Source organism: Cydia fagiglandana, chromosome 14, assembly GCF_963556715.1.
Source record: "Cydia fagiglandana chromosome 14, ilCydFagi1.1, whole genome shotgun sequence".
NCBI classification, from domain to species: domain Eukaryota; kingdom Metazoa; phylum Arthropoda; class Insecta; order Lepidoptera; family Tortricidae; genus Cydia; species Cydia fagiglandana.
Window position 1 is genome coordinate 19193611 of NC_085945.1, and position 22235 is coordinate 19215845.

The 22235-nt window shown below is 37.1% G+C and overlaps 1 protein-coding gene and 2 long non-coding RNA genes across 3 annotated transcripts in view; 2 read left to right on the forward strand and 1 right to left on the reverse strand.

Moving 5' to 3' along the window:
* Positions 1 to 978, reverse strand: part of LOC134670956 (uncharacterized) — a 169260-nt gene extending 168282 nt beyond the window's left edge. The window contains exon 1 of the long non-coding RNA XR_010099152.1: positions 946 to 978. This is a non-coding gene — a long non-coding RNA (uncharacterized LOC134670956). The remainder of the gene's footprint in view (positions 1 to 945) is intronic.
* A 90-nt stretch (positions 979 to 1068) lies between these two features.
* LOC134670478 (uncharacterized) lies at positions 1069 to 11087 on the forward strand. Its single transcript, XM_063528304.1, has 12 exons — positions 1069 to 1186; positions 1313 to 1348; positions 1878 to 1913; positions 4058 to 4084; positions 8066 to 8092; positions 8874 to 8906; positions 9311 to 9337; positions 9479 to 9505; positions 10351 to 10377; positions 10453 to 10479; positions 10584 to 10610; positions 11031 to 11087. The coding sequence occupies exons 2-12, from the start codon at positions 1322 to 1324 to the stop codon at positions 11085 to 11087; spliced, it is 342 nt and encodes a 113-aa protein (XP_063384374.1). The 5' UTR covers positions 1069 to 1186; positions 1313 to 1321.
* Positions 11088 to 14687: 3600 nt separating this feature from the next.
* On the forward strand, positions 14688 to 16372 carry LOC134670444 (uncharacterized). The gene is made up of 4 exons (XR_010099060.1): positions 14688 to 14714; positions 15295 to 15321; positions 15672 to 15704; positions 16346 to 16372. It is a non-coding gene; the product is annotated as an uncharacterized LOC134670444 (long non-coding RNA).
* The last annotated feature ends 5863 nt before the right edge of the window (positions 16373 to 22235 follow it).

A 22235-nucleotide genomic window follows, 5' to 3' on the forward strand; every position in this document is an offset into this window, starting at 1 on the left:
TACACACACGTTTTACATTACTCTGAATACATTATTTACATTGAAATAATGCATTTTTCTTACTTACAATGCATGCATAGCATAGGTACTTAATATTCACAATATTAAACGTGGTCCTGTGCTTCTATAGGTATACCTTAAAACGAATAAAGCAACATTATTCTTGGGTTGTCCACAACTAAAATAACATAACATCGGATGAGAAGCTGGAAAAATATATTTTTTAATACAGTTGCTCAAAAAGTGCTACTTTACGTAGCTGTTTAGCGTGCGGAAAGTTGGTTATCTCGAACTAGTGCTTTTTACTTTTCCAATTTTTTTAAATTTATACTTGTTCCAATTCACGACTACTTATTGATGAGTGTTAATATTAGTTTCCTTTAAACGTCGCAATCAGCATAAAAACCTACCGTTAATGTAAGAATACGAAAAATATTACATATTTCATATTTAATTACTTACCTATTCATCATTATAACACGTTTATTTTTTAATATTCAATATTGAAAATTCCGTTCTTAATAAGTTGACTGAATGGAACGGAATAGCTGCCAAACGCCCATAGATATAATATACTTAAAGACGACGTCTAACCGAGCTGTCACTGTTACCACTTTTGTTTAGTGTACGATTAACAATGTTTTTCTTATTTTTTCGCAACTGTATTAAAAAACGTCGTTCGATACACGTGCGGAAATGTCATTCTTCGCACTAGCATCGAAATGTACTATTATGTTTTAATTTCAGAGCACAACAATGAACATGGCGCCGGTAACATTACCTACTTGTTTATTTACAAATAATGGGTCCCTATATATTGTTTTCCAAAAAGTTTTAAGTCATAATGTAACGAAAATTCGTTAGCCATAATTTGTTTGGTTCGGAAACGCGTGTCTTTTCAAAATTGCCATAAAACAAACCTAACCTAACCATCTACATGAAAACCTTACGAAAATCCTGAAAAGTTAACGGTTTCAGTTTTAGCACTAAAATTATAATAATATGACAAACAATACATTATGAGTATTATGATGACTCAAAACTTTATGACAAACAAAGGGACCCCACAAAGAATATTACGTTTTACAACGAATGTGCTTACTGCGATTTGACATTAATAATTTTGCTGCTAACTGATGTACACCAGTTTGAACGATTTTAGGATGAAGGCATTTGCAACTTTACGGTATGATATAATTTGGTTATTTGGTTTTCATTAATTTCATAATTACAATGATATTATGAAAAGATTTCCATACACAACATTTCTAACCTACCTAACCTAGGTAAATATTTTATCACTTGTTTTTAGTGCGTGAAAATGAAACCAAAAAAGCCGTGCAGCGACGTAAGTTCGTGACATGATTCTCTTGTTGTGATGGGCCTTTGCTTACAGTATCAGAGAAAATCTAGTAATATAACTCCTAAGTTACTGGCTAATACAGATACAGGACAGGAGTGTATAGGTGTTAAAAATATTTTCTTATAAGCTACCGCGCAAGTAAATCATTGGTAGTTTTTTTTTTTAAATTGGCCTTTTTTTCACCAAATGCAAGCGTGGATTTGGACATTTACGTCTAAAACTTGCCCTTCACCAAGTATTTCGGAAAGTAGGTTTCACCAAGGTACCTATTTCAGGGGCGTATTTTGAAATTTGGGGCCCCGGGCCTATTACGTAATACGTTTCGCCGCCCCAGAAGTCAAGGAAGAAAAACAAAATACGCCCCCTGCCTATTTCGTTTTAATTAGTGAATAGTTTTTTACACAAAAATAGTTAAGAGAGAGCTAGAGAAAACTCGTTTTGACTAAAAACTGGTTTTCATGGAAACATACACATTGTCATTATCTAATGTCATTTTATACCCATTATTTTATAGAGAATAGGAACCTGCCCAAAGAACGAATGTGTTGGGGTACGTATTTGACTTTTTTTAAATCCCAAGGACCATTACAGAGTAGGTACGCAGTGAGTTTTTCTCGGAGACCGTTTGACACATAGATAGGTACCTTAAAGGGTCTAGCCGCAATCCTATAGTGAAACTGCCCCTGGCTAAAATGTATAACTTTCTTGGACGCGTTTATTTGTCGTATTATAATACCGTTATACCAAATCGTTTTACCAAATTTCAAGCCTAGAATCCCCTTGGTTTGGCAAAAAAAAATTTTTTTTGAATATCGTTTTTATTTTTTTGTAGCTAAACTAGTAGTTCTAATATTTTTCTTATAATTTAGATGTAACATGCACCTAATAGTAGTTCATTTTCAAAAAAAAAATCAAGATTGTAACTTGTTTATAAAGAATATACTATTGCATAAAATATATTTTTTGTAAAAAAATCCATTTGTGGCAACAAGGTATAAGAATCTCTTACTAATGCATACAGGCCGTCCTTCTTACGTACTTTAGGGTGGTTCACGTTTGTATGGGAAAAATTCAAACTCTAGCTAGAAGAAGTGGCGCCCGCTTATTTGGTTACACTTATTATGCTGATAATGTACACCAAGTTTTGTAACTTTATCTCGACTAGTATTAAAAAAAAGTTTAAAATTATTAAAAAAATATTTTTAAGCCTTTATAAACAAACAAGTTACAATCTTGTTTTTTTTTAAACGAACTACTATTAGGTGCATGTAACATCCAAATTTAAAAATAATAGAACCACTAGTTTAGCTACAATAAAATAAAAACGATTTTCAAAAAAAAAAATTGTCAAACCAAGGGGATTCTAGGCTTGAAATTTGGTAAAACGATATCTTATAATAAGACAAATAAATGCGCCTAAGAAAGGTAGATACATTTCAGCCAGGGGCAGTTTCACTATAGGATTGCGGCTAGACCCTTTGGAACATTCTTATATTAACAACTAGGTAGTTGTGTTTCCTCAGAGCAAAAAAAGGTCAACCACGGCGTTGCATGAACAAGAGATTTCCTTTAGCAGGATTGGTCCTCAGGACCCAAGGATGGACTTAAGAAGTGGAGCCACCCAGATTTTTGATGCAGGTGGGGGGGGGGGGGGGTTAAGCATCTGCGGCGTTTGAGGTTAATATTTTTTAAGTTAAGGTTCTAAGTCAAGTTTAGTATCATTTTCAACTAAATCAAAGATGTAGACATAGATTTCATCGAAATCGGTTCAGCGTTTATTGATTTCCCATACAATCCTACACCTTACCTTTCATTTTTAAGGTTTTTTTTTGGAATAAAAACTATCCTATGTTCTTCCCCGGCACTCAAACTATCTCTATACCAAATTTTATCTAAATCGGTTCAGCGGTTATTGAATCCCCATACAAATTTCCTCCTCCCTTTTCACACCCTTAAGGGATGATTATTGAGATTAAAAGTATGCTATGTTATTCACTGGGACTCAAACTATCTCTGTGCCAGATTTTAACTAAATTGGTTCAGCAGTTTATGCGTGAAGAGGAATTAAAAAAATAGATTTTGTTTAATATTTTATGTATTTTTACTTCGGAATGGTGTCATTATGATATCAGAAATGAATTCGGCACCCCCGATTTATACGGAAACGATACCAAACTAGACCTAGTAGCTTAAATGATACAGATATCAAGATCAACTTGAGAGCCCCCCCCCCCTAAAAATTTACATCAAAAATCTCGGTGGCTCCACTTCTTGAATCCTTCCTGCCAAAGGAATACCTTAGATTTTTTTTTTTGTTTAATCTTAAGGTTATTTGAATTGCACTATATGTATTTTAGGAATAAGGACATTGTATACCGTAAACCGGTTGATTGTGACACTCTCTATTCAAATAATATTGTAACATCTGTATACTGACCTTGCATAATCTGACAATAAATGATTACTTACTTACTTAAGGAAATCTCTTGTTCATGCAACGCCGTATATTAGCTCCAGCGCCATCCGCTACTACTACACATACTGTGGAATAATAAAAACCGCTTATAATTTATTTACACGCAGTGGTATAGATGACTTTCCAATCTGTTGCACTTTCCGGATCTTTCTTACCTATTTATAGTTTTTAATTGCTTATAAACGAGCACTTTATTTTAATGTCTTTTCCTTATATAGATACGAAACCAACATTGCAATTACGAAGTAAGTAAAAAACCGGAAAAGTGCGAGTCGGACTGGCCCACCGAGGGTTCCGTACTTTTTAGTATTTGTTGTTATAGCGGCAGCAGAAATACATCATCTGTGAAAATTTCTGCCGCCTGTTGACGGACGGACGGACGGACGGACAGCGGAGTCTTAGTAATAGGGTCCCGTTTTACCCTTTCGGTACGGAACCCTAAAAACCGTTACAATTCATATGAATCGTTTTTTGTCTGACAAGTAAATGATACATTTGACTTATCAGACAACTGAAAGTGTAAATGATAATAAATAAATAAAATAATAAAATAAATATTTACATTTAGGTACTTGATTCTTTTAAAAAACATGTATCTAATAAACTGCATGTATACAGGGTAGATATGAGCGCCGATAGGCATTTAGCCGGCGGCGGCGCGCCGGTCAAAATCGGTCGGCGGCGGCGGCGAATCGGCGGCGTGGCCTTGAAACACCTTTGATTAATGAAAAAAGAATTCAAACCAAAATTTTACCCACAATACATGTTTTTGCTGCAAGAAAGTTATAATATAAGTGCATTTTTCAATTACAAGCAAAATTTATTGAATAAAACGATATCGCGCAGCATCAGAGGCGGTCTTAATCTTGGCAAGGCCCTGACCGGAAGATCTTTGCGTGGCCCTTATCTTTTGTGCTAAGTAAAAAGTAGCGGATTGACTGTATCAGGGAAATGTCTGGTCGACAGTCCAAAGAGCCGAAGTGAAGAAAATCAAGCTCCGTCATTAACCAATACCGACCCAACAAACCGATTTATGTCAAAAAGTGAGACCCAAGGCCGAGCTCCACCTAACACCGAAGACCTGATTCCGACGCCATCCCATGCGAGGCCAGATGCTGAGCTGCAGGTAAGCTTACAGCTTAGAATCGAACGGCAAGTGTGAGCTTGATTGACGGCCGAATGCGCGGAGCGCCGACTACGGTGCGCTTCTGTGCGAGGCCGAGGGCCAAGCTGCAAGAGAGCAGAGCTTGGAATTGAACTACTGGTCCAGTGTAAGCAAGTCCGAAGGCAGATCAAGATCGAGGCCATAGTGTTAAAGACCTGGAGCTTTCATGCAGGTGCATTTGTGCAAGGCCAAAGGCCGTGCTGCAATGGAGCTAAGGTAGGAGAAGAACCAATGACCAAGCATTTTAAAAGCGAGGCCGAAAGTTAGGCTCCAATTTGGAGCCGAAAACTTGGAGGTTCAGATAGTGCCTTACTTCTATGCGAGCGATGCGAGGCCAAAGATTGGGCACCGAGAGAACAAAGCTTGAAATTTGAACAATGGCGAAGCTTAAATGAGACCCGATTCCGTTTCCGATGCCAACGCATTCCGTGCGGCCAACGGCTACCTTTGGGCGTGAAAGCACTTAATATCTGAAATTAACCCCCTTTTACACCTTTTAAAGACATTCAACCATGCTTGCAATGGTTAAATTAGAATTACCGGTGAATGACGGATGAGCTAGCCAGCTGGCAATATTAGTAATTTCGTTGCCCTAACACTAGTAGCACGGTTACCAAACAGAAAAGATTGAATTTACCATCGATATTTTTGAATTATATGGACCTAAAATACCTTTTGAATGTCTATAAGCTATGCAGACTGGCCCCGTTAAAGATCTAAACTAGATAAAATATACATTTATCTGATCCTGAAAGTAGTAGTATCTAACAAGGTCACGCCGATGCCACGCCGATAGCGCAGCGTCGGCGGCGGCGGCGCGAAAATTTTGTCGGCGGCGGCGGCGCGCCGGCGCGGCGCTCATATCTAATACAGGGTGATTCATGAGACGTGAGCAGGACTAATCCTGCACACTCAGTAACTGATAATTGATTGATCACCGTCGTATTTAGGTGAAACAACGACACTTTTTCCTATTTTTAACTTTTTGGTGAGGGCAAATTTAACTGTCTACAATCATGGTTACCCTACAAGACCTAATAAATAAAGGCTTATTATTAACCGGGCAACTAAAATATTAAACAGGAACTTTCATTGGGCATAAAATAATATAATTTGGCTGTGCATTAATATTTTAGCGCCAAAAATTAGCCTCAAATTTAAGCATCATATTATTAAAAAAAGTGGCAGCAAAATCAAGCTCCCCAAAAAAATTATAGGGAACTTACAGTGATAGGTTAGCGACTAAAATAATAAATTGGCAACTAATATTGTAAAGCGATCATAAAATTTAGTTGTCATCTAGTTGTTCACACCTAAGTAATCAACTATAGTCATAAATGAGCATGTCGTTACAGCTAGGTAGTATTTTAACACGAAAGCAGTTAAATTTAATGAATATTGGTTTTTTTTTTTACACCAAACATCTCAAATTAATTTACCAATACGTAATGGTCAGTAAATATACTTATCATCGAAATTTCTAATCATGAAACGCCTAATGGCCATTATACCATTAGATATAAAAAATTTAACTAGGTACTAATTTCCATAGTTACCACTGTGTTCTGCTAGAGTCAACAGATAAATGCGATGACGAGCAAAGCGAGGAGGAGCGTGTTAGGTTGACCGTTTAATGACCAAACAAAATATATTAAAAGAACTTCATTTTTTAATTAATAGATAGCCGATTTCTTTTTAAAATGTGCTTCGTAAATGGTCTCCAATATAATAATTCAATTGCCAAGTAAATACTTGGTACCTGCCTAAAAATAATCAAAAGCTGTAACGGCATTCAAATACAACTCATATTGATATATTGGCTCCGTTTTTGTTGCCAAACTATTAATTTTAGTACCCATTTCTATTTTTTTAAACAACCCAAATTCGATTAATTAGTTGACCGGTTAAATACGTGCCATTAATAAACATAAAACCTCTTTAACCGTAATGACAGCAATTTGATTACGAAGAAAATAAACTGTCAAACTTGAGTGAGATACGAGTTTTCAAAAGTAACCAGACCGTGATGACAGTGATGACATTCAATTTGACACAGAATATCGGTAGTTTAGTATTCTAATTTTAGGGTGACCATGCATGTCGTAAATAAATTAACTATTTTTTTTTCAACACGAGTAGAAAATTAACGTTAATCTCACTAATACTGATGACGAAACAGTTGCTTATAATATACAAAATGCGCAGTCTTAGTCCTGCTCACGTCTCCTGAATCACCCTGTATACATCTTAAATCTTAAAGTAATGTATAGTAGTATAATATTTATTTATTTATTTATTTATTCATTCATTCATTTATTAATTACCTATTTATTTAAAGTGAGCAGGACTATGAGAAATAAAAATGAATTTCATAAAGAGCTAAGAGATAGGTCGACTAGAGTGGTGGCCGTAAGAGCTGGGGCCGATTTTGATTTTCGATCGCTCGATTTCGTCACTCGAAAATCGGTGGAAAACGGCGAATGCTAATTTTTGAAAATCGAGCGGTCGAAATTTGGAATCTAGTGGTATTGACCACTCGATTTCAATTCTATTAGTAGAATTTAAATGCCCAGTAGTGGAGATATTATCGAACGAAATACACGAAATCGAGCGGTCGAAATTAAAAAATCGGCTCCCTGGCAGCTTTCTCGTGCAACGTATTTTAGTATCACAATGCAGCGGGGAAATGCTGCCAGCATCCTCGGCACCATGCCAAAGAGGCCAAACTTTTTAAATGTATTTTAGTTTTGCCTATTTATTTAAACTATATTGCATAATAAAAAATAAGTACAAATGGCAGACTTAATGCCTTAAGGTATTCTCTACCAGTCAACCATAACCATCACCCACCATTGTTTAGTACCTATTGTATTAGTTTAATTTTGTAGAAATATTTTTTTTATATCATGTACCTAACCTATTGTAGATTTTTTTTCCTTTTCGTTATATATTTATGCTGTCACTTTACAACAATGTTAAAACAATTGTAGATTATGTTTCTTGAGAAATATAAACAATAAAGATTTAAATAAGCAAGACACTTGGCGTTATCACATTCTAGTGCAACGGGAATGTGTGCGGATCAGAAGTAAGTGAAACTAGTACTTTATAGTACATTCAGACGTTCTCTATGAGAGTAACTACTGATGAAACTCACCGTACACAATGTCAGTAGCTCTCTGGGTACTACTAGGTAGGTAGGTAGGTATTTGCAGTTTTAAGTGTTTAATTATTGTATGATGATGATCTTTCCGGCCGATTTCGACCATGGCGACCACTTCGACTCCTAATTAGCTCGGCGCTCGTGCGCCCGAATATGGCTGACATAGCCGATCTTGAAGGTGAACCTCCGCGCACATTGAGGGCACGTGAGAACACCAGCCACATAGTGGTAGTGAATGGAAGCAGGCTGGCGCGCTTTCAGATCATCGCGTTTAGCGTCGAGGATTGTATACCGTGTACGCGTTTTGGTGTAAATAAAACTGTGAGCTTATATGTGTAGAAATAAATGAAATAAATTAAAATTAAAGTCTTCGAAAAAATTATAACAATGCTAAACAGTGGGCTGGTTTATTACTGCATTTGTTACGTTACTACGCGAGCAACAATCAGCCAAACCATTTTAGAGATGAATGGGAACGTTCATTCACGTGCACAAACACACGAACAAGCAGCCTCTCGACCTATTATAGAGGTATAACGTAGTAACGTAAAGAGGTGTACAATATACATGCATTACTTATTAACCTGTTAATGATTTTTGTGATACTTACCTATATCTACGTTTCAGACAATTCTGTGTATAATTATTTCTTTGACATACCTATTGCGCAAATTAGTTGTATAAATACATGAAATGTAACTTACAGTGCCTGTCTAAAAATGAAAGATGTCGACTTAAAGTACGTATAAATGGCACAAGGCACCTAATCTATCTAATCTAATAACTTTAAACTAGCATTTTTGTATTATTAATTTTTACGTATATTTATTCATATATAGGTATTTCGGGGATCTCGGAAACGGCTCTAACGTTTCCGATGTAATTTGCTATATGGGGGGTTTCGGGGGCGAAAAATCGATCTAGCTAATAGGTGCTAGGTCTTATCTCTAGGAAAACGCGCATTTTTATGTTTTCCGAGCAAAGCTCGGTCTCGATAATTACTGATTAATTGATTATTCGTTTCAAGTCATCTCATATTTGTAAAGTAAATAGGTAACAATATTATTTAAATTATATACGTAGAGGTTTAGCTTATTCACACTTTTATTGGTACTGGTACCAAGCGTTTATTTTGTTTTTTAGTGTACCGGTATATATTGCGAAGTTGGGGTAAATATATTTATTATTTATTGAAGTAACAGTAGGTATGTGAATTTCTTTAAGGGTCAAATTCCTTTAAAATATGAAGACTTAGGCGGTTGTTGAGAATTTAATATGGATAACTACGGAATGTTTTTTTACTATTTGCAGTGTAATGCACCGGGGTGTAAAGCCGAGGTAATTATATTATTTAATAATATCAAACAGCTTAATAGTAGTTTATTATTTAAGTTCTCTCTTGATCGTACAATCAAAATTTGGTGCCCGTAAGTTTTTTCTAATACAATAGTCAAAACTTTCCCCAGTTCCCTCTCAAAAAGTTCGTGATGGTTTACAATTACATGATAATCTTAATGTCCATTGTACTCATATCATTTAGATATAAATTTGAATTGGCCACCATACTTTGTGTTAAATGTGTGCGTGTCGAGCGTATACACAAGGATATTCGCGTGACCGTATGAAAAAGAAACCTCAACACAAAAAGAAGAAGAAGTTTCTTAGCAACTCTACCTCTCCCTATCTTTCAACTCTGTGCTCTATGCTCTGTCAATAACCTGTGCTTTTTACGTTAGTTACTATAGATTTTTACTTAATAATGTTCTTAACTTACAGTGCGAAGGCATCGGATGTATAGCCAAGGTGAGAAAGAAGGATCGGTTCAACAATTTCATACGGGCACAGTATTGTTACAATCTTCATCCTGCAAACAAATCTATCTTTGAGTGTTTCTCACATGTTTGTGTTGGACGCTTGAGTTGGACTACGCTAAGTTTTCATGCCCAGTACTACGTCAAGTATGGAGCTTAGAGGGATATTTATGTATTATGTATGCATTCGATTTTTTTTTGTCATATTGCTGTTTGGTGAGCGTCAATCGGTCCTCGCTAGGAGTACGGGCGGCTGAATTACTGCCATGTTTGTGCAAAATTAACGTAGTCAGAGTCTAGTATATTTTGGTCGTTAATTTTTAGGCATTCCAGCCGATACAACAACCAACTAATAGTGATTTATTTTTTCAGTGCAAGGGGGAGAAATGTGTTGCTCTAGTACGTAATATTTCACAGAAGTAAATCGAATATCACGCAGAAATTTGTTACTAATTATTTATTTTTTTAATGCAGTGTACAGGAAAAAATTGTACAGCCACGGTAAGAAAACGTCCTCCAAGGTCTTTGAAAATATTTTGTTTATTATTTTTATGACCATTTCGTAACAGGAAGGAATTTTGTAAATTATAAGTTTTTTGTTGCAGTGTGAAGGACAGGATTGTGTATATTCGGTAAGTTTCCGCAGACACGATTTATAAAAATCTATATACTATTAATATACTTATCCATTCAACATTCCTTTTTTAATTTTTTTTCCAGGAATTAATTGTAAGTGCTTATTTTGTGGCGATTTATTTATTAATTATAATCCACGTAATGTTAGATCACAACTTGATAAACATCAAACATCAACATTTATTTAGTAAATAGGCCACAAGGGCACTTTTACATACAAAGCAAAAATAATAACATCAAGGGGTAAAGGGTCTCCAAAATGTATATTGGTTGGGGAAGGAAATGCGTTCACCACATTCACTTTTCACATCATATCCATTTTGGGTGCCAATTCCTGGTCCACACCTCCTCGTGGTCCCTCCGGTAACTGGAATGAGTAGTAAACATAACTTTTGTTGGTATACTACTCATTTCAGGCAAACGTGGCAGGAAGCAAAACTCGCCAAGACGCATTGGCCAGCGTGGCGTTTTAAGGCTATTACCTCTTCGTAAAATGAAAAGTACGCATAGGACCCGGCCCTCAGTCCCCAGCGGCCCCACTATCCCAGGCTCCGGCAGCAGTCCTGGTAACGGTGGGGCAGAGGGTGCTAAGAATCTCTGGAAGAGATCCGGCTGCCACTCGAATTCTAACACGACGACCCTGACCCTGGCGTGTTACAACGCCAGGACGATGCGAACGGACGACCGATTGCTTCAAGTGCAGTTGGCACTGGACAATATCAAGTGGGACGTAGTAGGATTGTCGGAGGTGAAAAGAAAGGGTGAGAACCTCATTAAGCTCAGTTCTGGAGATCTGTTCTACTACCGAGGTCCCGAGGATCGTTGCTATGGGGGCGTTGGATTTCTTCTGCATAAAAACATCGCTTCAGCAGTGAAAAACATAAAGAGTATCTCTACTCGAGTTTGTTTCGTAGTACTACAACTCAACAAACGTTACTCCATCAAGATTATCCAAGTATACGCCCCCACCTCAAGTCATCCAGATGAGGAAGTAGAAAACTTTTATGACGATATAGAAAAAGCTATTGAGGATTGTCCGTGCCAATATTTCACTATAATAGGTGATTTTAATGCCAAGATTGGTCAACAACTAGATAGTGAAAAATCTGTTGGAATGTTTGGTGTTGGGCTCCGTAACAACCGTGGACAAACCCTAGTCAACTTTCTTGAGCGAAGACACATTTACGCAATGAACACTTTTTTCCAAAAGCGTGCTTCAAGGAAGTGGACGTGGGCGAGTCCCGACGGCAAAACTAAGAACGAAGTTGACTACATCTTAAGTTCTCGCAAGGATGTAGTCACCGATGTAACCGTTCTGAAAAACTTCAGAGCCGGGAGTGACCACAGGTTGGTTAGGGCAACGTTGAGGTTTAACCTGAAGAGAGAGCGAGCAAAGATGATTATCACTCCTCCAAGATATTACAAGAAGGATATCGCTTTTCTTCAGGAATCTTTTCGGTTAGACCTCCAAAACCAATTTGAGGGACTGGAAGAACAGAACCTTGACGTTGACCATGTTAATAGTTTATTAAGTAAGTCATTACTCGAAACAGCAAGCAAACACCTTGGCAAACAAAAGAAAAAGGAGAGAAAGCTATCACCCGAGACGCTAGCCTTGTTGGAAGAGAGAAGGCGAATGAGGCATGATACGGTAGTAGATCAAAAACAAATAGAACGAATGAGTAAAATAATTAGCAAAAGTATTAGGAAAGATTTAAGAAAATATAAAACTAAAATCATACTCGACACGATAGAAGATTGCAGAGGGCCAAAGGTGTTTAGAAGAAAATTAAGAACAGGAGTGAATCAAATAGTAAAATTGAAAGACAACGATAACAATTTGGTAACGGACCGTGACCAAATTGTTAAAATTGTTGAGGAGTTTTATGGCACACTTTATGCATCACAATCAGACGCACCACATATATCTACATTTGACTCTAGAGCTCCCCCATCCTCCCGCAATGATAACGAAAACATACCACCAATAATAGCCAGTGAAATCAAAAAAGCATTGTATCAGATGAAAACGGATAAATCTCCTGGAGAAGATGGCATTACATCCGATCTTCTTCGCGCAGGTGGTGACCCTGTTATCAGTATCCTAGTAAAACTGTTTAATCAGGTTTTACGAGGTGCTCGCACCCCAGAATCCTGGAAAACCGCCATAGTCACCATCTTACATAAAAAAGGAGACATTTCAAAATTAAGTAATTATCGCCCCATAAGCCTCCTTTCCCACACGTACAAGCTATTTGCAAAAGTGCTGTGCAATCGTCTAACTCGTATTCTCGACGAATGCCAACCTCCCGAGCAGGCTGGTTTCCGGAGTGGATTTTCTACTACCGACCATATCCATGCAGTCAAGCAGCTGATGGAGAAAAGTTCTGAATACAACCGGCCCCTGTGCATGGCCTTCGTAGATTACGAAAAGGCCTTCGACAGTGTCGAACATTGGGCCGTGTTTGACTCTCTCCATCGCTGCTCGGTTGACACTCGCTATGTGGATGTGCTCCGGGAGCTATATAGCTCGGCAACAATGCAAGTTCGGCTTCACAAACTCAGTAACCCAATATCCATCCAAAGGGGAGTGCGTCAAGGGGATACCATTTCACCCAAGCTTTTTACGGCGGTACTGGAAGACGTCATAAAAACGCTTGCATGGGACAAAACTGGTATCAATATCCATGGTGTCTTCTTGTCGCACCTGAGATTTGCCGACGACATTGTTTTGTTTGCCGAGACCCTGGAAGATCTCCAAAGCATGATTGAAAGCCTATACCATGCTTCTTTGAAAATAGGTCTTAAGATGAATATGTCCAAGACTAAGGTTATGACGAACATCTCTAGTAAATCGATTCCAACCATTATGGTTGGGAACGAAAGACTGGAGGTGGTCGAGCAATACTTGTATCTTGGACATATTCTATCATTTGACAAAACACACCAGCAGAAGGAGATCTCCAGGAGAATCCAGCTCGGTTGGGCGGCATTCAATAAATTAGCGGACATCCTGAAACCTGCTAACATTCCACAATGCCTGAAGACTCGCCTCTTTAACCAATGTGTCCTGCCCACCATGACCTATGGTGCCGAGACATGGACGCTCACTAAGGGGGCTGTGCATAAAATCCGCGTAGCACAAAGAGCCATGGAGCGCGCCATGCTCGGTATCAAGCTTCAAGATCGAGTAAGGAATGTCGAGATCCGTCGCCGCACCAAGGTGCATGACGTGGGTTTCGTCATTACCAAACTAAAATGGAATTGGGCAGGACATGTTGCTAGGCAGAGTGATGGCAGGTGGACTAAAATGTTAACAGAATGGTGGCCGCTTTCAAATGAAAGAAGCGCCTGGCGTCCGTTGGCTCGTTGGGTGGACGACATCCGGAAAATTGCGGGTCACTGTTGGATGAGATTAGCTCAGGACCGGGACAAGTGGCGTACTAGAAGAGAGGCCTATGCTCAGCAGTGGGCGATAAAGGGCTGATATGATGATGATGATGATGATGAATAACATCAACAATTTTATAAAATAAAACTAACAGTTCAATTATTACTATTACTAAGAGATGTATATATATATGGTCTCTTAATGTCGAAAAGTAAAGGAGATACCCAGAGTAAGTATATCTTTTTTTGAACCCTTATGAATTTATATGACCATAATGGATTTTTAGATAAAATCTTTACTGCCCTTACTAATATCACCTGTGTTATTTTGTTAGTGTGATGGCTACAAGTGCAAAGGAGTAAGTACCTCTATACAATATGTGTTGGGCATTAACAGTACTTACAGGTACCTACTGATTAATACGTATTCTCGCCTGTTACAATTAAAAACCAAGCACCAAGAATTTCTTACACTCACCCGCCTCCTGCTCCTATCTCTATCACACGCACATAATTATGTATATTGCTGTCCATGATGCCGGAGGTCAATGCCTTTGTGCGAGCGGGTCAGCAATATAATCATGCGTTAGCGATAGAGATAGGAACAGGCGGGTCAATATACGAAATTATTCGTGCTTAGCGTCCTTACTTTAGTAACTTATTTTTGCAATGTTTGATTTCAGAGGCGACACGGATACTTCAGGAGTGACGTTAGTCAGCCACCATATTATTAGTAAACTATTTAAATGAGGCGGTTGGTAAGACGTTATTATGGTCAGCTATGGGACGGTTGAAGATCTGTATTATGTTAGGAAAAATGTTATACAGTCTGACCATATTCTGATGGGTGGATATGTATTATGTAGGTCATACTAAACAACTTACAAAAAAAATCTGCTATTCCATAGAAATCATTAACATGTGATTCACCGAAATGTCATATGAGAGGCCGTTTATTTCACGATTTCGGAGTTGGCCCCATAGTAAAAGTTGTTAAGTATGACCCATATATTAACCCCTCAAAGTATGGTCAGACGTAACAAAATCATCCTGTATATAACTAGGTTTAGTCACCAAACTTAGCTATCTTCAGTAAAAAATTACTGCGCAACTTCAAGCTTTATTACTTGAAGTGGATCCGAGCTAATTTTATAATGACCAAGTGAGGAATGTTATCATAAATGCCAAATTTCTATGAACGTCATAATTATGTTTATAATGACACCGCCACACTTTCTAGACGGATTAAGATAATTGTTGTTTCGCAAAATAAGTATTTTTGTTTTGTAGTGTGACGGCTGGTTTTGCGAGTCAAAAGTAAGTCCGATATCTTACTCGTATTAAGAACAGTTAGATTGAATATTTAGAAGGAGATACGTTATAAGTAATACTCATCTGTTAATATTTATTCGTGATAAGAAATATCTATAAATGATAGATAATATTTACATTGACACATTGCATACAGGTTGCCTAGTTAAATATATTGAATAGAATAGTATTTATTCGTAAGCACAAACAATCGAGACAATACATAATAAAAGAGAAAACACAAAATAGGATTAAAGTGCCTCGAAATACTACGTACATACGTATACGTACGTATATTGCGTACTTACTTGCGTCAAATTGTGTAATAATGTCCTATAATATTTTATTTATTTCAGTGTCATACTTTTCCAAAACCTTGTACTATGAACGTGAGTAAAATACTGTGTAATAAAATAAAATATTTGGTTTACCTACCTACCGGTATTATGATACTAAAACTTACGGTTACCATTTATGATATGTCCATTAATTTTGTACCACAAACGAAACAACAATCTTAGAAACTGCCGGCCTAGCCAACGTTACAACCGCTATCGCTTCGACAACGAAAAGCTTTATGTCTCTCTATCACTCTTCCATATTAGTGCGACAGTGACAGTTGCGTTTCGATCGCTACGGAGCGAAAGCGATTGGCATTTTGGCTACGCGGCCTGGTTAGAAATAGATGAAAAATATTCGCTGCAGAGTATTTAAGAGTGCATGATGTCATTCGATTGTTTCTAATAATGTGGTTTTAAACTGTTTGAGCTTCGTAGCCCGGAGTTGCGAGTTCGTGGCAGTGCATTTTGCACTTTTCCTTCGTTCAAATATCGTCACTTTGAAAAAATCTCGTACTCGTACCTCGTACTGCTAGTCAAAGTTAAAACGCAGTAACTCTGTATGCATACCATACATAGTTACCACATTTTTATTTTCATTGACACAATAAGATACGAGTTTTTTTAAATACCTAGTCACGATATAATACCTACCAGAGTTACCAGACTAATCACATTTTTTTTACTCTTAGTGCACTGGAAGGGATTGCATTAGTGAGGTAACCATACCACGAATCTTATGAAATACTAGCAGCCGTCCGCCACTTCGTCTGCGTATAGAGTCACGATTTCTGTGATAATATCAGGACTCAAACTATCTCTATTTCTCCATTCTCATGAAAATTGATTAAGCGAAAGCTTGAAGAGGTAACATACAGAGAGGTATACTTTCGCATGTATATTATTAGCAGACTACCTGTAAGGTACGGGGGGAGGGGGGTGTAATTTAAATTAATCGAAATATTTTTCATGTTTGAGAAAAATTATGAGAAAAGAATTTTATACGTAAAACATGACATTAGGACATTCAATTATTATGCGACAAGATCGGCACCCATATGGCACTCTAGTAGTAATGTAACACATGGAAGTTTAAAATACCCCGCAGTCTAAATTGCCCCCTTGCACGTTTTATTTTTGGAGAAAAAAAAATTTGCAAATGTCTATTACGAAACGGTGAAATGCTCCTTTTTTCGTTTTTTACTGAAATTTTGTTGCAGTGTGTGGGCCCGAAGTGTACAGCCGAGGTGGGTGACGTTACGTTACAAACTATCATTCATTAGTAAACAAAGCGGATACCGGCTACCGGCTCGGGAGGGCTAAGATGGTCGGCTCTTTATCATTTGAAACCATGCCTGTCTCGTTCTTACAAATATGTGAGTGCGAAAGTGACGCATGGCATGACAGGTGATAAACATGCGACCATGCATGATACCGCTTCTGAACTACATATGTTCCCACAAGAGAGAAGACTATTGTAAGAAATTGTTTTTTTAGGGTTCCGTACCCAAAGGGTAAAAACGGAACCCTATCACTTAGACTCCACTGTCCGTCTGTCTGTCACCAGGCTGTATCTTATGAACCGTGATAGCAACATTAGCTACACACTTGACATTTTCTCAGGTGCATTTCTGTTGCCGCTATAACAACAAATATTAAAAACAATACACTCTTTTTGTTTGGGCAGTCGTGTAAAAAGTACGGAATCCTCGGTGGGCGAGTCCGACTCGCACTTCCGGTCCGTCCGGCTTATTTCAAATTTAAGATACTTATATATATAAGCATTGTCAGTTTAAGAAATTTACTATTTCCTTTCCGAACACCATGCAAAATGAATTATACGAGTATTTCTACTCTAGTGTTGATTTTAGAATAGAATAGAATAGAATTTTTTTAATTTCAGTGTTTTGGAAGATTGTGTAATACCAAGGTACTTACTGATTTTAATATCCTAATACAACGTGTCTTTACTCTACCCTCTGGACATACGGCGCGATACGGGAAATTAATTAGACATTCACTAAATATGAAATAGTAAAGATATGTGACGTTCCACGGCAAAAGGTACCTTATGGCGGCTGGCGCTTACGCTATTATTGACACCGCTACAATATTCAGCCGGGGGGCATGGTACCTTTTGCCGCGGAACGTTACATATATTTACTATTTTTTATTTAGTGAATGTCTAATTCATTTCCCGAATCGCGCCGATGAATACAAAGTATAATTCTATAAGCCACAGCATTAACGAAGATATTACCGATTTACGTTTTAACACTTCGGAATAGCCTGTATGTACCTAGACACACGTTACGTTAGTTACGGTAATGGTGAATGATGATACTGACATTTCTATTAAAGGCTAGATTGCAACTTGGGGCAAAAGCTCTTGAAACACTTCTTGTACTTTTAGAGTACCTAAGTAGTTGCATTTGCCCCATCGTTGCAATATTGCCCCGGCTAATTTTATGTTTATGTATTATATTTTAGGTCACATATAGTATATGTTTGTATATGTATGTATATACTATGTATGTGCATGTAGGTCCTGTAATTATAGTGATTAACAGTTTTTTGTTTCAGTGTCACGGATATGAATGCAACTCAACAGTAAGTTTCCTATAAATTATTTTCAGGTTATTTTAAGACGAACAATAATACCTATCTTGATATTTTTATTTACAGTGTTTGGATGATTTTTGTGGAGCCCAGGTAGTGTAATAGATAATTAGTTATAAACTAAGTAATAAGGGACAAATTAACACCTATAGTCGCCTCCAGAAACTCGCGAACTAAATTGACATGAGTTTGACAAATAAAATGATACCAGGAATAGCAAAGAAAAAATAGTCACGGGTATATGTCGATAAAATGATATCGATAAGTAGGTAAGTAAGTGATTGCACTTACTACCCATGTCATAATTATAAAGGGGTCAGAAACGATTGCGATTTATATGAATGTGACGAGAAAAGTGGTTGATTGGATTGTAAGATTGTAACGTTACCGATCAAATCAGGAGGTGCCGATGCGAAACTGACAAATTTCAATGTTAGTATGCAGGTTTGGGGGCAAGTTGTATATTTCAAGAGCTCGGTTGTCGCCATAAATCTAAAATTGGTGATTTAATTTTATACATGTGGCCGGTAGATGACACAAATTAAATGAGAAATTAATCACATTGTACGAAAAATTTCCCCGTTTGGACCGGCTTTTTCTTTGTAGGTATTTTGAGCCAAAATCACTGTTTCTATGTTATCACCTAACTTGTTACTCTAACTGTAAGTTTTCGTAACAAATAAAACAAAATAAAATATTTATTTAATTACAATATGTTTAAGTACATTACAATTACAATATCCTTGTATAAAATTGCACGATTTTCGAAATACCAAGTAACTACTAGTGAATAGTACTACATAACAGTGCTGTAGTGCTGTACTCTGTAGGTATAACGCATAAAGTACCTACTTACTTATAAAAAAATTGAGAGCGCACTATTCGCCAACAAACTGTCTACAGTTTGGCGAAACTTTTGTATACCTAAACATAGGTATATTTTTTGAAATAAATAAATTAAAAAAAAAACATTTGTAAAATAACTTAAACATACATTTTAACCGACCGCGCAACAGTAGCGCCACTTGCGGTGAATTATCGCGATATTCTCTAATTCAAACTTTTTGAAAATATCGATATGAACAGCACTGACCAAACTGTGGTATCATTTGTGCACATTGACCTGTCAATTTAGTTCGCGAGATTCTGGAGGCAACTGTACTTTGGGATTATGTAGATCTGTAACAATAGGTTTGCAAGCGCTTATTAATTAAATTGCAGTGCGAAGGAGACAGCTGCATTGCCAAGGTAAAGTTTAGTAACTGATTTTTCTAACTCTTACTCGTATTGTTTAGATGCCAATCTAAAGGGGCCCACAGATTACCAGTCCGCCGGACGATATCAGCCTGTCAGTTATTAGGAGCTGTCAAATTTAATTGCGATTAACTGACAGGCTGATATCGTCCGGCGTACTGGTAATCAGTGGGCCCCTTAAGTCACAATGTCTCAAAATATTCAGTTTTTATTTTCGCCTCTTATTCATCAGTAAAAAGGCAATCTATTTTAATTCCAGTCAAAAGGAAAACCATCCAAGGTATATCAAGTTCAAGAAATAAAATCGAATTTACATGTATAAACCAACTAACAAGTACCAAATAAAAGAGAGTAGGTACTTATACTTTTACATGTTCTATTCTATATTTTTACAACTTTTATTTAACGTGCCCTGTTGGTTGAGCCTGTCATAGAGTCCGAACAGACTCTATGTATATTATATTGTTAGTGTGAGCTGAGCTGTGTAAGTCAAATCTTGGAAGCTAGGACCCACATCCCGGTTTCTGATTGAGCCGATATTTTGCATACATATGTAAGTCGAATGACAGCGCAATATTATGACATGGAGCTGATCTGATGATAAAAACAGGAGGTCTGCGGTAAAACAACGCAAACCCATTGTGTTTGGGATATTTAGAATTACCTCAATGTATGTGTAATGTGTGTGTGTGCCTGTGAAAAGAAAAGTACAATATAAGTTATATAAGCCATTTTAAAAGCTTGTACCTACCAAAAATGTTTTTTTTCCAAAAACTTATTACATTACAGATGCCGCATATTACTGATGCATCAAGATCGGAATCACATGTACGTACTATGCCTTTTTAACACTTTCGATGACAGTCATTTGTTTTTGGCATCCGTAGTCAATTAGGAACCCTTATAGCTTTGCCATGTCTGTCTGTCTGTCTGTCGGTTTCGCGACTTCCACGGCATTGCTCTGTGGTCGGTAGTGCGTAGTGCTAGGAAGCTGCAATTTGGCATGGATAATTTAGGGTGCCTCCACGTAGTGGGTAGGTATAATTATTTTTCGATTACAAAGAAAAGAGGCGTCCCCCCCCTCTTTTGAATCTTGGATCCAAACAATATGAAATAAATCGTGAAAGTAAAGCTTACTATAGTAGTATACCCTATAATGGGCGTGGAACCAGTAATGGGACAAAAAAACATAATTCCTCTAAAATAAGTATCTAAAAGTAGTTTATAAACACTGGCTGTATATTATCATAAATAAGAGTCCTAGAGCTGTTTCAGTTTGAAGCTTCATTAAATTTGGTTGCTTTTTAAGAAATTGGCGTTAACCCAAAAGTTGTAGTGTCACTGAAAAAAAATACCACTACGAATTCTTAACAACTTCGCTAACAGAGGTAAGTTAATTTATTAAATTTCAATTAATTAATACTTGATGAAAACTAGAAAGTGTTTTGTTAGTTGCATTTACCATGAGATAAGGTATACAACACACTATGTTGTGAGTCCACAGATGTAAAAAAAATAGTGGTATTTGGCCTAATCCCATTATAGGAGCTGTAAAACTGCGTACCTCCTATGATGGGACAATTGACAGAATGATTCTTGCCATGCCATAATTTCATGTTTAAACAATACAGAAGTAAAATGTAGTTCTTTACGATATATGTCAATCAGGAGGTATTCTCGGACTTCGGATAAATTAATATCGTTTTTCCAAACTTTTATTTAACTCGCCCTGTTAGTTAGTGTGGGTCCAATCTTGGTAGCTGAATTTGAGCCACTTTTCGATTTCCGATTCAGTTGAAATTTTGTGTAAGTACGTAATTAAGTATGCAAATCGGATGATAATGCAATATTATGATAACATGGACCTTATCTGATGATGGAAACAGGAGGTGGCCATGGGAAATTTATCGCAATAAACCCTAACTAATTGTGTTTGGGTATATTAGAATTGTCTCGATGGATCTAATACAATAATAATTGGCTGTGGAAAGAAAAATACATTCAGCGATAAAAGCTTATACCAAAAATTGATTTTTTTGCCGTAACTTATTCCCCATTTCAATATTTTATACTGATAGAGCAATGTCCATTATAGGGGGCCCATTACTGGATCCTCGTCCATTACCGGGGGCCCATTACTGGAGCTTTGGTGTCCATGACTGGAGAAAAAAAGCATAGTTTTAATTTGTTAAATATGTGGAAACTAATTGCTGTATCTTTGATACAACACGCCTAAAACATGAAAGACGGGTAGGACTTTCATCTTTTAACACGCTAAGCGGTAGACCATTTACATGTATACGGGAAATATCATAAATACTCCCAATTTCCTCTTAAATGTCCCATGACTGGTGCTGTTACTATACAAACTTTCAATGAAAACTATAGCGAACATGATCGGCTAAGCAGATTAAAAACAGCAAAAAGTATGTATTTCCTTCTTCGTAAAAAGACTTACAAAGCGCCACGTAGGTACTCCCTATTGCTGACTGTACATGATGCTTACTAATAGCCCCCGTTCAAGGCAGTCTACTTTGACGGATGTGTAACTACGGAACCCTACACTGAGCATCGCCCGACATGCTCATGGACAAACGCGTCTACTACTATTATAACTCTGTCCATTACTTCGATAGGTTTGGAACAGACTTAGGATTAGTTTAGTTTATTGATCTCTCAATACAATTTTCATAGTTAATGTAAAAGAAT